This window comes from Ceratotherium simum, chromosome 38 (assembly GCF_057802395.1).
Source record: "Ceratotherium simum simum isolate JZ-2026a chromosome 38, ASM5780239v1, whole genome shotgun sequence".
NCBI lineage: Eukaryota > Metazoa > Chordata > Mammalia > Perissodactyla > Rhinocerotidae > Ceratotherium > Ceratotherium simum.
Window position 1 is genome coordinate 9,562,446 of NC_141937.1, and position 12,903 is coordinate 9,575,348.

General features: G+C 44.8%; 1 protein-coding gene across 2 annotated transcripts; it reads left to right on the top strand.

Annotated features, from left to right (window-relative positions):
• Positions 1 to 3,817: 3,817 nt before the first annotated feature.
• Positions 3,818 to 10,972, top strand: DYNLT1 (dynein light chain Tctex-type 1). 2 transcript variants are annotated; one of them, XM_004440520.3, is made up of 5 exons: positions 3,818 to 3,880; positions 6,792 to 6,833; positions 9,633 to 9,756; positions 10,166 to 10,243; positions 10,532 to 10,972. In XM_004440520.3, exons 1-5 carry the CDS (start codon positions 3,854 to 3,856, stop codon positions 10,600 to 10,602), a joined length of 342 nt encoding a protein of 113 aa, XP_004440577.1. In that variant the 5' UTR covers positions 3,818 to 3,853; the 3' UTR covers positions 10,603 to 10,972. The 2 variants fall into 2 exon arrangements, with proteins under 2 accessions (XP_004440577.1, XP_014650875.1); XM_014795389.2 differs by lacking the exon at positions 10,532 to 10,972 and having other exon boundaries at positions 10,186 to 10,241.
• The last annotated feature ends 1,931 nt before the right edge of the window (positions 10,973 to 12,903 follow it).

Genomic DNA, 12,903 nt, shown 5'->3' on the forward strand with positions numbered 1-12,903 from the left:
CTCCATCAGCCTGGTCCCAGTGTGGAGAAGACACGGGGCAGAGCAGACCCTTAATTGTCATGTAGTGTGAGTGACAAATACGTCTCTATTGTGGTCTACCGCCAAGAGTCTAGGGTCATTGGTTTCTGCAGCTAACCTACCCTACGCTGACTGATGTGGTGTGTGTTTTTTCCTCATATACACAGAACTGATAGACTATTTAATAACCACTATAGCATGAAAATCAACCAGTCAGAAGAAATGCCAGCTGGAGGCCCCTGCTGGGCCACGAGTTACCCTTTAGTTGTTGGATTTGGAGAATGGGGTCCCAGGGAAGAGGCAGGGATGCCAGGATCGGGAGGAAGAGGAACCCAAGGGGCTCAGAGCACCAGCTACTTCTAGATGGTACAAAGGTATTCAGTCCCACCGCGCCCGTGCGTCCCTGCTGACAGGGGATCTAAGTATAGGCGTTTCTTAGCTAATCTCGCTAGCATGTAATTTCTCAACAGAGGACTCTCACTTCAGATACGTGTCAGCCACAAGTTTATTTTCTTTTTCATGGCAACGTTAAATTCCTCAGACTTGAGTGTTATGGCACTGCCATCTTCATCATCATCATATTATTATTAATGACTTAGCATGACTCCGTGGTACATCTCAGTAACACACCCCTAGGCAGGAAAAGGAAGGAAAAATCGAACATCCCAGGATCAGACTGGGATTGTGAAGGGCGACACTGGGAGACCCAACTGTGGCTGCTGCTATTATCTGTTGAGGCGACATCGCTATGATTATTAGGCCCACACTTGCTAAATGAAGGCACTGGTCACATCAATCTCTATTTCTAAAGAGTGTATTTAAGAGACTTGACTAAAAGGAAGAAAGCATGCAACATCTGCCAACATGGCTAACTCCCAAATTGAAAAACAAACCCAAGGGGCTGGCCCCGTGGCTTAGCGGTTAAGTGCGCGCGCTCCGCTACTAGCAGCCCGGGTTCGGATCCCGGGCACACACCGACGCATCGCTTCTCCGGCCATGCTGAGGCCACATCCCACATACAGCAACTAGCAGGATGTGCAACAATAACATACAACTATCTACTGGGGCTTTGAGGGGAAAAAAAAAGGAGGATTGGCAATAGATGTTAGCTCAGAGCCGGTCTTCCTCAGCAAAAAGAGGAGGATTAGCATGGATGTTAGCTCAGGGCTGATCTTCCTCACACACACACACAAAAAAAAACAACAACCCAAGATTCACTCCACTGGCTTACTGCACAGAAAATAAACATTATTCTAAAATATGGCTGAATACCAGAGATTTATGGGCAGCTATGAGTCTGTGTGTTTATACCCCAGTGCTTCTGATGGACATTCATTCTTGGCAGATCGGGGGTGCTGGAAATGGCAGCTAGTGAACTGCCCAATGCCATAGTGATTTTAAGTTCCTTAGCCCTTCAGAGTGTACATCAGTTGGGCAGAATACAATACCACATCACTGTATTTTTCCAAGCACTACGACATCACATGAACCTAGACAATTCAAATCCTCCTATTTACAGAAAATTAGTTTCTAAAAATTTCCATAGAGATCATATCTTAGTCATCTTTGTAGCCTCACCTCCAGCTCAGAAGCTGACACAAAGTGAGAGCTCAAAGTACGCGTGTCAAATAAGTAACCAAATAATTCTGAAAGATAACAGACCAATTTATCCATTTCTGGAACAGACTCAATATGCCATATACCAGCCATATACCATGATCATTTAATGAATGTTCTTTGACAGTTAAAATTGGAGAGTGGAGCCCAATGCATATAAACTAAAGTCATGTAAAATTTTTTAAAATTCACATTTACATGTTTTCTGTTGGGTTATGCACGTGCTGGTGATTTTTAGTTACCAAATAACTTAAGATCTATGCATTACTAAGGCACTATCCCGGCAGCCATTCAGGACACTCATTTGAATTAGGAAGTTCCTAAAAGGCTGGAGCAATTTAAAAAGATGCCCCAGGGGCTGGCCCAGTGGCATAGTGGTTAAGTTCAAGCACTCTGCTTTGCGGCCCAGGGTTCACGGGTTCAGATCCTGGGCGTGGACCTACACACTGCTCATCAAGCCATGCTGTGGTGGCGTCCCACATACAAAGTGGAGGAAGACTGGCACAGATGTTAGTTCAGAGCCAATGTCCCTCACCAAAAAAAAAAAAAGAGAGATCGAGAAGATGTCCCAAACCTTACACTCTTCAATTGCAGATGTTCACTCAGAATCGATTTACTTTTGCTTTGCACATAATTCTAAGACACTTAGCTAGTTGCCCTGCAGGTCAACAGCAGAAGAAAATTAAAAGAGAGTGAAAAAGCCCCTGTTTGGCTCAGGAGTGTGGTGCAGCTAAGGTGTAGCTAAGGGCCTGGAACCAGGCAGGCAGGGTCAAGTGACAGGAGGACACCTAAATGGGATCTTAGGTGAAGATGGTAATGTCAGGAAAACAAAATAAGAAATATCAGAATCAGAATCACAAGTAGACTGAGGCACAAGACTGAAACACCAGAACAGGTGAGTTGAAGCCAGATAAGAGGAATGGTACAAAACTCACAAGGTAAATAAAGTTCAGACTCCAAGGAGCAGAGACCAGGTGTGGGAGAGCAACCAGTCCCCACCCAGCAGGTCTCCTTGCTCATGTCAGGTGCTCAGGGCAGAGCAGTCTTGGGTCTTTCACCACCCTGCCCTCTTGTAGCCAGCCCTGTTTCCCACAAGGAGGCAGGCGACTGCATTTTCCTCCACTCCCTGGTTCTCTGCAGCTGGGTATGAGGCAGAACTTACACCTGTGGGGAAATCATTCATTCATTCACTAAATTTTCATTGTGCACCTGCTCCGTGCAGGGACGATTGAAGGCAGGGGATATATCAGTGAATAAACGGATTCTGCCTGCACGGAGCTTAGATTCTACGGAGTAGAAACAACGAGGGCTGCCGATGGAGTGAATGTGGGCTCTGCAGCTTCAGTCTACCAAGTCCCTGGGGTCCTGTGGTCAGCTCCTCTCAGGGGATGGGAAGTGGGTTTTAGCAATCGGGGTTTGGAGAGGTAAGAAATGACACTCTGACTTCAAGGGTGTGGTAAAACCAGAAAAAGCAGCCCCCGAAGTCAAAGATCTTAGCCTCAGACTACATACAAGCAGGTGCGTAGACCTCAGCCCTTCTTGGAGAGCATGGTCCCAGAGCCCACTGCAATTACTTATTTCCATAAAGACTCTTGTATACAAGTCAAGTGTAGGTCATTCTGGTTAAGGCAGCCGGGAAGTGCGCAGCATTTTAGAAAATTTTCCACCCAAAATGGCTTTTTTTTAATGGTGCTAAAGGAAAAATTCTCACTTATATGGAAGATTTACCTCCCCAAAGGAAGGTTTCGTTCAGATAGCTATAGTTTCCTCATCCTAGACCCCCAGGGGGACTGTCACCAGTATCTCAAACTGACCATCACGTTCAGAAATCACTTTACAATTTGTTACCAGGTGTCCGAGCCCGCTCGAACGTTCAAATTAATCCACACAGCCCAAGGTGGAGGGAGGGGCCAGGAGGACACTTCCTCTCCTGGACTGGTTTTTGTACAGTTGTTTCGTTTTAGTTGCGGCGATTCAGTGAGCTACCAGACTACCCAAGCAGCTTCCCAGGGAAACTACCACCTCCAGAAAGACGGGAGGAGGGGCTCATTCCGAGTCCCCGCCGGGCCAGCCGCGGCCACCGGGGCACCAGCGGAAGGGCGGGGCCTACAGTGGGCGGGGCAGATCGGGGGGGCGGGGCGAGCCGAGGGGCGGGGCCTGAGCGCGCCTGCGCAGTGCGCTCTACTCAGGGAGGCGGCGGCGACGCGCAGGAGGAAACATGGAAGACTACCAGGCTGCTGAGGAGGTAACCGCCGGGGCGGCGGCAGGAAGGGTGGAGGCCGGGGGCCCCGGGCGCAGCTGGGCGGCGGCAGCCAAGGGCGTGTGTGAGCGCCCGGGCCGCGTCTGGACGAGGGCGGCGGCCGTCCCCGGCGCAGGCTGACGGCACCGGCGCCCTGCCGAGCGCTTCGCGGTGACCCCGGCCTGCCCCGGCGTCGTCTCCCTGCCCGGGGCGGGGCGCGGGGCGGGGCGTGAACCCCGCCGTTCCTCCGGGAGGGGCTCCGCCGCCCCGGACGTCGTCCTGCGGCCGGGCCGGGAGCACCCCCGGCCCGCCAGGCGCCCGTCCCTTGCCCCCTGCACGCCGGCGGGGGCGCCGGGAGGGACATCACCCGCCCCGTTTCTTCCGTGATGCAGCCCCCACCCCGGAGAAGGTGCTCGGCGTCCGGGGGTGGGGAACCCGAAGGCCGCTTGGGCGTCTGCTGCCTGATATTTTAACGCAGGACCCCGAGCGACATGCACGCGAGACACGCATGTACAGTCACATCTCTCAGGTCCCTTCCTTCCCGGATTTGATGCTCGGGCTGTCTGCAAAATGCAGAAGTGCACACCAGGAGACACCGCCTTTGTCTTCCGTGCCGCACCGTGTTCTCCAGGGCCGATGCACCGTGGCCACCATCACATTTCATTTCAGTTTGAGTTTGAGATGTCAGTAAGACAGCTCCTATTCGTGGGAAAAAATAATCTCTCATTGCTTCAACGAAGAAGCAGGGTAAAGCATACAGCGATTTGCCGAGCAGGAGACATTCATTGTAACGGTGTGCTGTTAAAATGGCTTTCCTTCAAGCTAACAAGCATTCAGGGACTGTAGCTGATGGATGCTGCTACTGTAGAAGAATAGTTGTCCATTTTCTTCTTGCTAAATAATTATTCTTGTTGCAATTCAGATAAACTGAGTCTTGTGTATTCAGCCCGTCAAAAATAAAAACTAGATAAATTTGGTAAGATTTGATATTTTACCATTTTTAAAATTTAGTTTAAGCAGGAATTATTTGAGGGGGGAAAAAATCTAAAGCTTAAGGACTGATTTGAGAGTTTCAGTTTTGATCTAATTTCCTAACCAGCACAAACTTTCTATGGCTATGTCATCAATATTTGAATGCTGGTAGCAACCAAGTGAATAATTATGAAAAGACATGGTTCAGGAGCAGCTACTGTCAACTGTTTTCTTTTTAGCTACTGAAAGTATACAGGGGCTTTTCCCTGTAAACTATTAACTAGTATAATATGGAAAATGGCTTGTATTATAGGAATATTGAGTACAATTTTAAAAAAGGAATTGACAGTGTAAGAGAAAGCCTTAACACTAGCATTCTGATACTCTGCATTCTAATTGTGGCTCTCACCAATGAGGTGGCTAAGTGACTTCATTACTCCAGATCTCCGTTGCATATCTGTAAGGGAAGGGGGTGAAGTGACCTGTGTTTTACTTGAGATAAAGCCCTGGGTGGATGAGACCATGACTGTCTTCTTTCTAGTCAGCGTGCCTTAGGTCTCTACTAAATTGTCCCTGCCAGTCCTCCAGCAGCCTCTGAACCAAGCCTTTGCTGCATGTCCTCTAACTTCATGTAGATTTTAACCCCATGGAAAGTTATACAGGCACTTTCCTGTATGGTTTAGGATTACTGGAGTCCCTTGGAAGGATCCTTTGAACTTCCAGAAATGATTTAATCTCTATAAGATACTGCAAACGTTCATGAACAGAGTGAGTTGGCTTTGTCTCCCAAGTATGACTTCTTCTGAGTACAAGTGAGAGGGCTTCAGGCAGTCAGCTCTTGATCCTCCTGGAAAGAAAGGGGCATTGCTAGAACAGGGCCGCAGTAGTCAACAGCCCAGCAGGGCTCTCTGCCTTTATTCTCCCAGGGTGCACACTGACTGAGGGCCTGGGGGTGGTGGTGGGGATGTCCAGAGCTAAGGACTGTTCCCAGGACTCAGACGGAACCTTGTACCCATTCAAATGTATCAGATGTCAAAAGAAAAAAAGAAAAACATTTATAAACTCCTGGCACTAGATTACTGCTAGCAGCCCACCTCCCAGCTCATCCTGACACACTGGTGGTGAACGGCTGTGCTAGCGGCTGGTTGTGTAGTCGTGATGTAGGGTTAAAATATGAATAGAGTGAGGGGCATTTGAATGGACTTTTAGTGGAAAGTAGAGAAGTTGTACAGAATCCAGAGAGCAGTTTCAACTTCTACAGAAAAGATGAACAAGGAGTTGAGAGTTATAAAGGCCCAGGTATCTACATGAAGTTAGGGGACATGCAGAAAACGCTTGGTTCAGAGGCTGTTGGAGGACTGGCAGGGACAATTTAGTAAAGACCTAAGGCAAGCCCTACTAGAAAGAAGAGAGTCATGGTCTCATTGAGAAAGAAAAATAATTATCAGAAAATAGTGTAATCATTGTAAATTTTACCACTAATGGTGGTAAAAAAAACTCCCAAAACATTTTAAGTTTCAGCCTTCCTAATCAGTTTCCATCAGGGAAAGTGTCAGTTAATTTATACAAAAGTCAAGTAACTCATTAAACTTCTACATTTGTTAATAATCCTAGTGGCCAATTGAAAGATTGAATTCTGGTTTAAAGTGAAGTCAGTCTTTTGGATCATGGCATGATTAAAACAACAAAAACACACCAAAAAACCTTTCAAGTATATACAGATATCCGAGTCTCCTGATTGCCACTCACTAGGTCTGTGATCCTCAGAGAACCACTGAATGTTTCTGAGTCTCTCTGTAATGTTTCCTCAGTAAAATGCAGTCTAGTTAGATTATTTCTAAGGTCTTCATTTCTAAATTACGTTCATTACCCAAATTTGCCTTAATCAATGCATGCAGACGGAGCTTTTAAATCCATCAAACTTAACTGATTTTCTTCCTTACAGACTGCTTTTGTTGTTGATGAAGTGAGCAACATTGTAAAAGAGGTAAGAGGAGAAATGCTTACTTTTAAAATGTTTGATTAATGGCTTATATGAGTCAAAATAATGTGTTTTAAATACTGTCTTGGAATTGTTTCAACTGAGCCTGTGTGTTTTGGCATTTCAAATAACAGTTTTTACTTCAATGAATATCTAGATAAGGATTACTCCCATATTATGTAAATTATAGATTTTAAATCAGACAGGAAATTTTATATACCAGCCTTATTATTGAGTGTTACTAACGCTTGATTCTATAACCTTTTAGCATAAAAGACTCATAGTATACAAATAAATATTTCCAGTGTTTAATAAAGAATGAATATAAAAAAATTGAGCAACTTCTAGTTACTCAAGACCTGGTGATCCGGTTGGGGCTTGTTTCTTCATTTTTCTTGCATTCCTAAACTACCCACTTTATCGTTATTGAACATGGTACCTCCCTTAGATGATGAGAATGGGAGACAAAGGATATATGTTCTTCATTCTTTCAGAAAATACACATTGCGGGGGCATGCAGGGAACTGACCCTCAAGGAGTTTACAGTATGGGGGAGGGGCCAGCAGACATTTATCAAATCGTCACCCTGGACAATGTGAACTTGTTCCCTGTGTGGTAACTGCCAGTGTGTGTGCTGTGAGAGATTTGACCCACCTCGTCAGTGAGGACTGTTCAGAGCTGGAATCTGGAGAATGAGTAGGAGTAGGGTTAACTCAGCGAAAAGGGGGGCACATGTTCCAGGCTGTGGACAACGTGTGCAGGCCATGGTGGGTGTTTGGAGGTGGGTTTGAGGGACTGAAAGGGGGTGGTGTGGCTGGACTAGTGCAGAGAGCTGAGGGAGCCTGGGGCGGGAATGAGGCCAGAAAGGTGTCCTAGTCAGCGTCCCTTCCCACGGAAATTGAGCATGGATAGTGAAGCCACTGGCTAAGAGAAAGTCGTTAGATGATCTAAGTTTATTGGTACCATTTGAGGTTATGTATGTGATTTAGAATTGACTCTAATGCAAAAAGTATTATTAATGCAAATTATTATTAATGCAAATTATTGACTAATGCCAGAGTGATAAAGAACCACAACCTATTTTTGTGAACATCAAAAAGCATGATGATTTTGTTCTACCATATACATTATTCAGCATCAGGCAGGATCTGTCACAGTTTGCTTTTCACTGTTTTTCTGAATACGGTGTTTCCTGTGGAAGCCAATGGGGAGCGGGAAGGTAGGGAATTACACCAGAACTGGGAGAAGTGGGGTTGTTTGTTAGGAAGTGCCCTTCGGCCTTCCTTGTTCTCTGCGTTGTCTGTGACTGTGTTACCAGGCAGCAAGTACAACTGAATTTCCAGTCCCCGTGGACGCAGGAAGTAGTATCGCAGGTGTTGAGGTGTTCCTTTCACATGTCTCACAGCCTCAACAGCTTTTTTGTCCCTGGCAGTAAGTGAATTCTGTACTGAGCTATTTTAAGTACTGGGTACTGGCAAAGTTAGGCGGGTCCAAAACTGGAGGAGGGTTTTCCTCCCTTCCTGAGAGAGTGAATTTCAGAGTGTGTGCAGAGAGCTGCCAGATAGAGGCTGTCGAGCGGAGCTCCCCCTTCTTTGATGATGCCCAGATCTAGTAATAACCTGGTCCCTTATACCATGAGCTCCTGTGGCCCAGCCCCATTTTATGCTCTGAGCTGGGGAGGGGAGCAGGACATGGCAGAGGATGAGAAGGAGCTGTGATAATGGGGGGGGAGGGGGACACAGGATGCCAAGTGGCACGTGTTTAACGTGACTATTCAGAGTCCTGGGATAAAGAGCAACGTGCGTAGACTTCTGCCTATAACAGGCAGAAGCCTGTTACTCTAGGTAGCTTTTTGTTGCTGAGAGTCAAGGTCACTGGGCTTAAGCCTCAGGCAGTAGACCCCAGTCTACCACCAAGGTGCCCAGCTCAGATCCCAGGACTATTTTTCTCTACATGTCTGAGGACAGGACTTGGCCCTCACTGAATGTTTTTATTTTAGGTCAGAACTGTCATAAAAACTCAGTTTTCTGGTTCCCAGCACAACCAGTTAGAAAGAGGTAAAGAAGAAAGCTGTTTAGAAGCAGGCACACTGGCATCAGCATAAAACACCCAGAAAACCGTAAAACGGGACTGTCCTAACTATAAACTCGAACAAGAGTAGGGGCAAGGAGCACTGTACTCCTGAATAACACCTGAGGTGTACGGTGGGAGCCCTCCGCAGCATACAGCACAGAAAAAGACGACCAGGAATTTCCTAATAGAGAAGAAAGTCCATCACCAATTTAAATAAGTTTTGGAATACACAGGGTTGTTTACTTATCTGAAAAATGCACTTACGTGGTAACAGTCCCAAGAAATGCTGGATAAAGGGAGTATTTTTGAATACATGATCATTTGCAGTTTTGTACATTGTCAATTGTACAAAACCGATAAAGATTCCTACATCTACTATACTTTTAAGAAAGGAACAGGCCAAGTGAAGTATCTTCTAGTCTCAATAGGAAAAAAATGTGTTGCTTATCTCCAGTACTAATAGCAACAATGGGCATGGAATCCAGTCAAAATGTTTAGGAAATTTGACAGAGCCTATGTAATTATGGATTTTTAAAAACGAGTATAAAACTTACTTGAATGAAATATAACACTGTTAAACAAAAGGTGTATTTGCAGTTGTTGTCCTGGTGACAGAGAAGCTTACGTTTTATGTCAATTACATGTCAGCAGTTGTTGGGTGATGCCCGTCAGTACTGACTGGAAGGTGCTGGGTGTGTTCTGCTAACAGCGACCACTCTGCTCTGCTTCTAGGCCATCGAGAGTGCAATCGGTGGCAACGCCTATCAGCACAGCAAGGTGAACCAGTGGACCACAAACGTGGTCGAACAGACTTTAAGCCAACTCACCAAGCTGGGAAAACCGTTTAAATACATCGGTAATGGATTTTTGTTTCTCGTATATAGTGGTGGTGGTTCTTTAAATACTCATCAGAGACATGTCCAGTGTCAGGAGAGAGCAAGTGTGGCAGTGTGCCTAACCTCAAAGAAAGTTCTGGGGGGGGGGGGGTCACTTGTGTACGTGACCACCCCCCTGGCCTGTTTGGCTGCTGGCACAGCTGCAGGGCATGTCACAGATTTCACAGCCTTTCAGATCAGCTGCTTTCCGAACAAGTGTGTGGTGAAGGGAAGGGAAGTGTGGATTTGTCAGTGTTGGAGGATCAGGCAGTCTACCCGTCATTATCATCATGAACATCAACCACGTGATCTTCATACATATACTACAAGCACGCAAAAAGAAATTTGTGTTGCCAAGATTTCTCTAATAAAAGTTTGTCTTCATTGAAGTGACCTGTGTAATTATGCAGAAGAATGGAGCGGGGTTGCACACAGCAAGTTCTTGCTTCTGGGACAGCTCTACTGACGGTAGGTTTCTGTTTTGTGAAGCCTTGTCATGGGCATTTCCCTGAAGGCCATGCTGAGACCTAGATTATTCAGAGCAGTGTTTATGAACTATGCGCTTGGATGTTGTGTGTCTTTGAATGCATGTTTATTCGAGTCACCTTTTAATACACTTTATAGAAGAGAGACTTCCCAACCTTCTTCATTCGTGTGCCGTAGAGGCAGGTACTTGAGTGTTTTGGCCTTCATATGAAAAACGGGACTCGCAGGTCCCGTTTTCCTGATTTCCAATCCCGTCTGCCCCTCCCACAGGCAGCTGCACCGTGCGATGGGAGAACAAGACCATGTACTGCATCGTCAGCACCTTCGGGCTCTCTATCTGACCACCGCATCCAGTGTGATCTCACTCCTTTTGTCTCTGCTTCTCTCTTCCATCTTCTGACCACTGGCCATGAATTCAGTGAACACCTTTCTCCTTCTCTTTAAGTGTGTTTCTTGTGGCATCTCAAAATGTAGAGAAAAACCCAGTGACTGCACTGTTCTGTGAACTGCACACCCTGACTCAGAGGACTCGTCACCACAGGCAGGCAGAGCCTGCACGCCGCTTGTCTTAACTCTGAATCTTTCTTTCCAAAGGTGCTCCACACTGAAATCTGTTGGTGTGAAACTTTCTCTACTCTCTGAAATGATTCAAATACACTAATTTTCCATACTTTGTACTTTTGTTAGAATAATAAATTATTCCAATTTAAAGTTTGTGTTTTTCTTCATAGTCTAAATAGTATCACAAATGAATTCTTCATATTTAGTTAGTGGCTTTGGAATCTATAAAACAACTGTAAAAAAGAAAAGGTTTTGGTCCTCTTCAATACAATGATTTGCTAATTTCATTCATGGGCCCAGGATCCTGACAGCTTTGCTATTTTCTGATTAGATTTATAATCAATCAGAAAGGGCATCCCATCCTTCATTCTTAGGTTCTTCTCTTCTAGAGCTTAGAGGGTGGGACGTGGGCAAGCTGATTTCTATTTCTTTAGCTGGAAAGCTCTGACTCTCACACTTGGCCCAAATCTGCAACACTACAACTACTCCCATGTTCTCTATTTTTCAGGAGCAATCACAAAAAAAATGTTTTAGTACTTTAGGGCTTACAAGATGCTTTCACAGTCATTCATTTTGTGTTCACAATTAGTTATTTATTTATAAATCAGAAAATGTGTTTGGAGCTTGGCTGACTGATTAAAAGTCACATCCAAGATCCACGTAAGTGAGGATGTGGGCCCCAAACCCTGGTGTTGTGACCCCATCTTTGGTGCTCGTCCACAGGGCACGTTAACATCGTGATAAAGAGACACCTGAGGGTCCACTTGCTGGAATGAAAAGAGCTCTGCTCTTGTCCCTAAAGCCCTTTATGAAAGCATTCCTGTCTGAACAGCCAAATTAATTCCATGTGCAGAGAGCAAACAAGTCAGATACATGTATAAGGACTGAATATGAAATATTTATTAACATGTACCAGAAAGGCAGTTTTCGAATGAAGCCATTCCCAAAGTGTAAGTTTGCCGTTAAGTAAACATTTATTCACTTGTGATTGAGTATGACGATCATTCTGTGATCGGCGCTAGTGTGCTCACTGACACGGCTCCAAGATCTAATACATAGCTACAGCTTTCCTTCTGAGCTTAAAGTTTAGAGTTGTTTCATTTTACAAATATTTACAGACGTTTTGTAAAAAGGCAGTTTTCAGTAGCAGAAAATCCTTCTGTTTCATAATATGGTATTATAGTTACCAGTATATCTAAAACACGTCAAATCAAGATAAACAGGATAACAAGATGTCACAGACTAAAGCCACTTCCCTTTGGCCTGGGGAAAAGACTTGCATTTTTTTTTTCAAAAGTCTAACCTCTAAGGCAACTGGTTTCTAAAACCCTCAAAATACATAAATATCCTTTAGTGTTTTAAGTCTAGTAGTCACTAGATGTCCGTTTGAAGCATCCCTTCTCCAAGCTTCTGTGTTTTTCTCTGTGAAAAGCATTCAAGAAATAAGTTACCACATTATGACCTATTTAACATAACTGTACCTTCAGTAAACAGTTCATGAAATACTTGAGGCCAGTGACATTTGTCTTGTAACCTGCCCATTTAGTGGGTTGGGTCTGAATAATATACCTAAGCTTTTATTGCAATCTGTAATTATGTACAGTAATTAAACAACCTTACAAACCTTGAATATAGTTTATATCTCCCCTTCTCCAGCCTGTCAAATGGGGCTGAAGAGAGAAAAAACTACATCACTTCACTGCTGTAATGATTTAATAATAAATCAAGCGGCCCTGTTATCCACATGGATAATGAAGCTCTCCCTAGGGAAACTGTGAAATCCCTATGGTCATCTTCCAGGTTCCCCTAGACTGGACCAGTATAAAAATTATCCCAAGATGATGTTATTCAAGCCATTACCATGGAAGAACTAAAGTCAGCCCTTTGAGTTTATAATTTGTTTGCAAAACTTTAATACCCTCAAAGAAAAAAAAACAATTTTCCTGCTACTGTCTAAAGTTTCCGGCAGACTTTAGTGTCTTAACTAATACCTATGGCACGTATAATACAGGCTAAATGCTATATACTTTAAGCAAAATTTTACATTGAGTATGTAATAAGTTGATATACCAGAGAAGAAA

Bases quoted from the DNA above. Each gene is read 5' to 3' on its own strand.
- DYNLT1 (XM_004440520.3), top strand. From the start codon at position 3,854: ATGGAAGACTACCAGGCTGCTGAGGAG. The intron at 6,834-9,632 runs GTAAGAGGAGAA...CTCTGCTTCTAG, and splicing joins TGAGCAACATTGTAAAAGAG to GCCATCGAGAGTGCAATCGG. The intron at 10,244-10,531 runs GTAGGTTTCTGT...CCCCTCCCACAG, and splicing joins CTGGGACAGCTCTACTGACG to GCAGCTGCACCGTGCGATGG.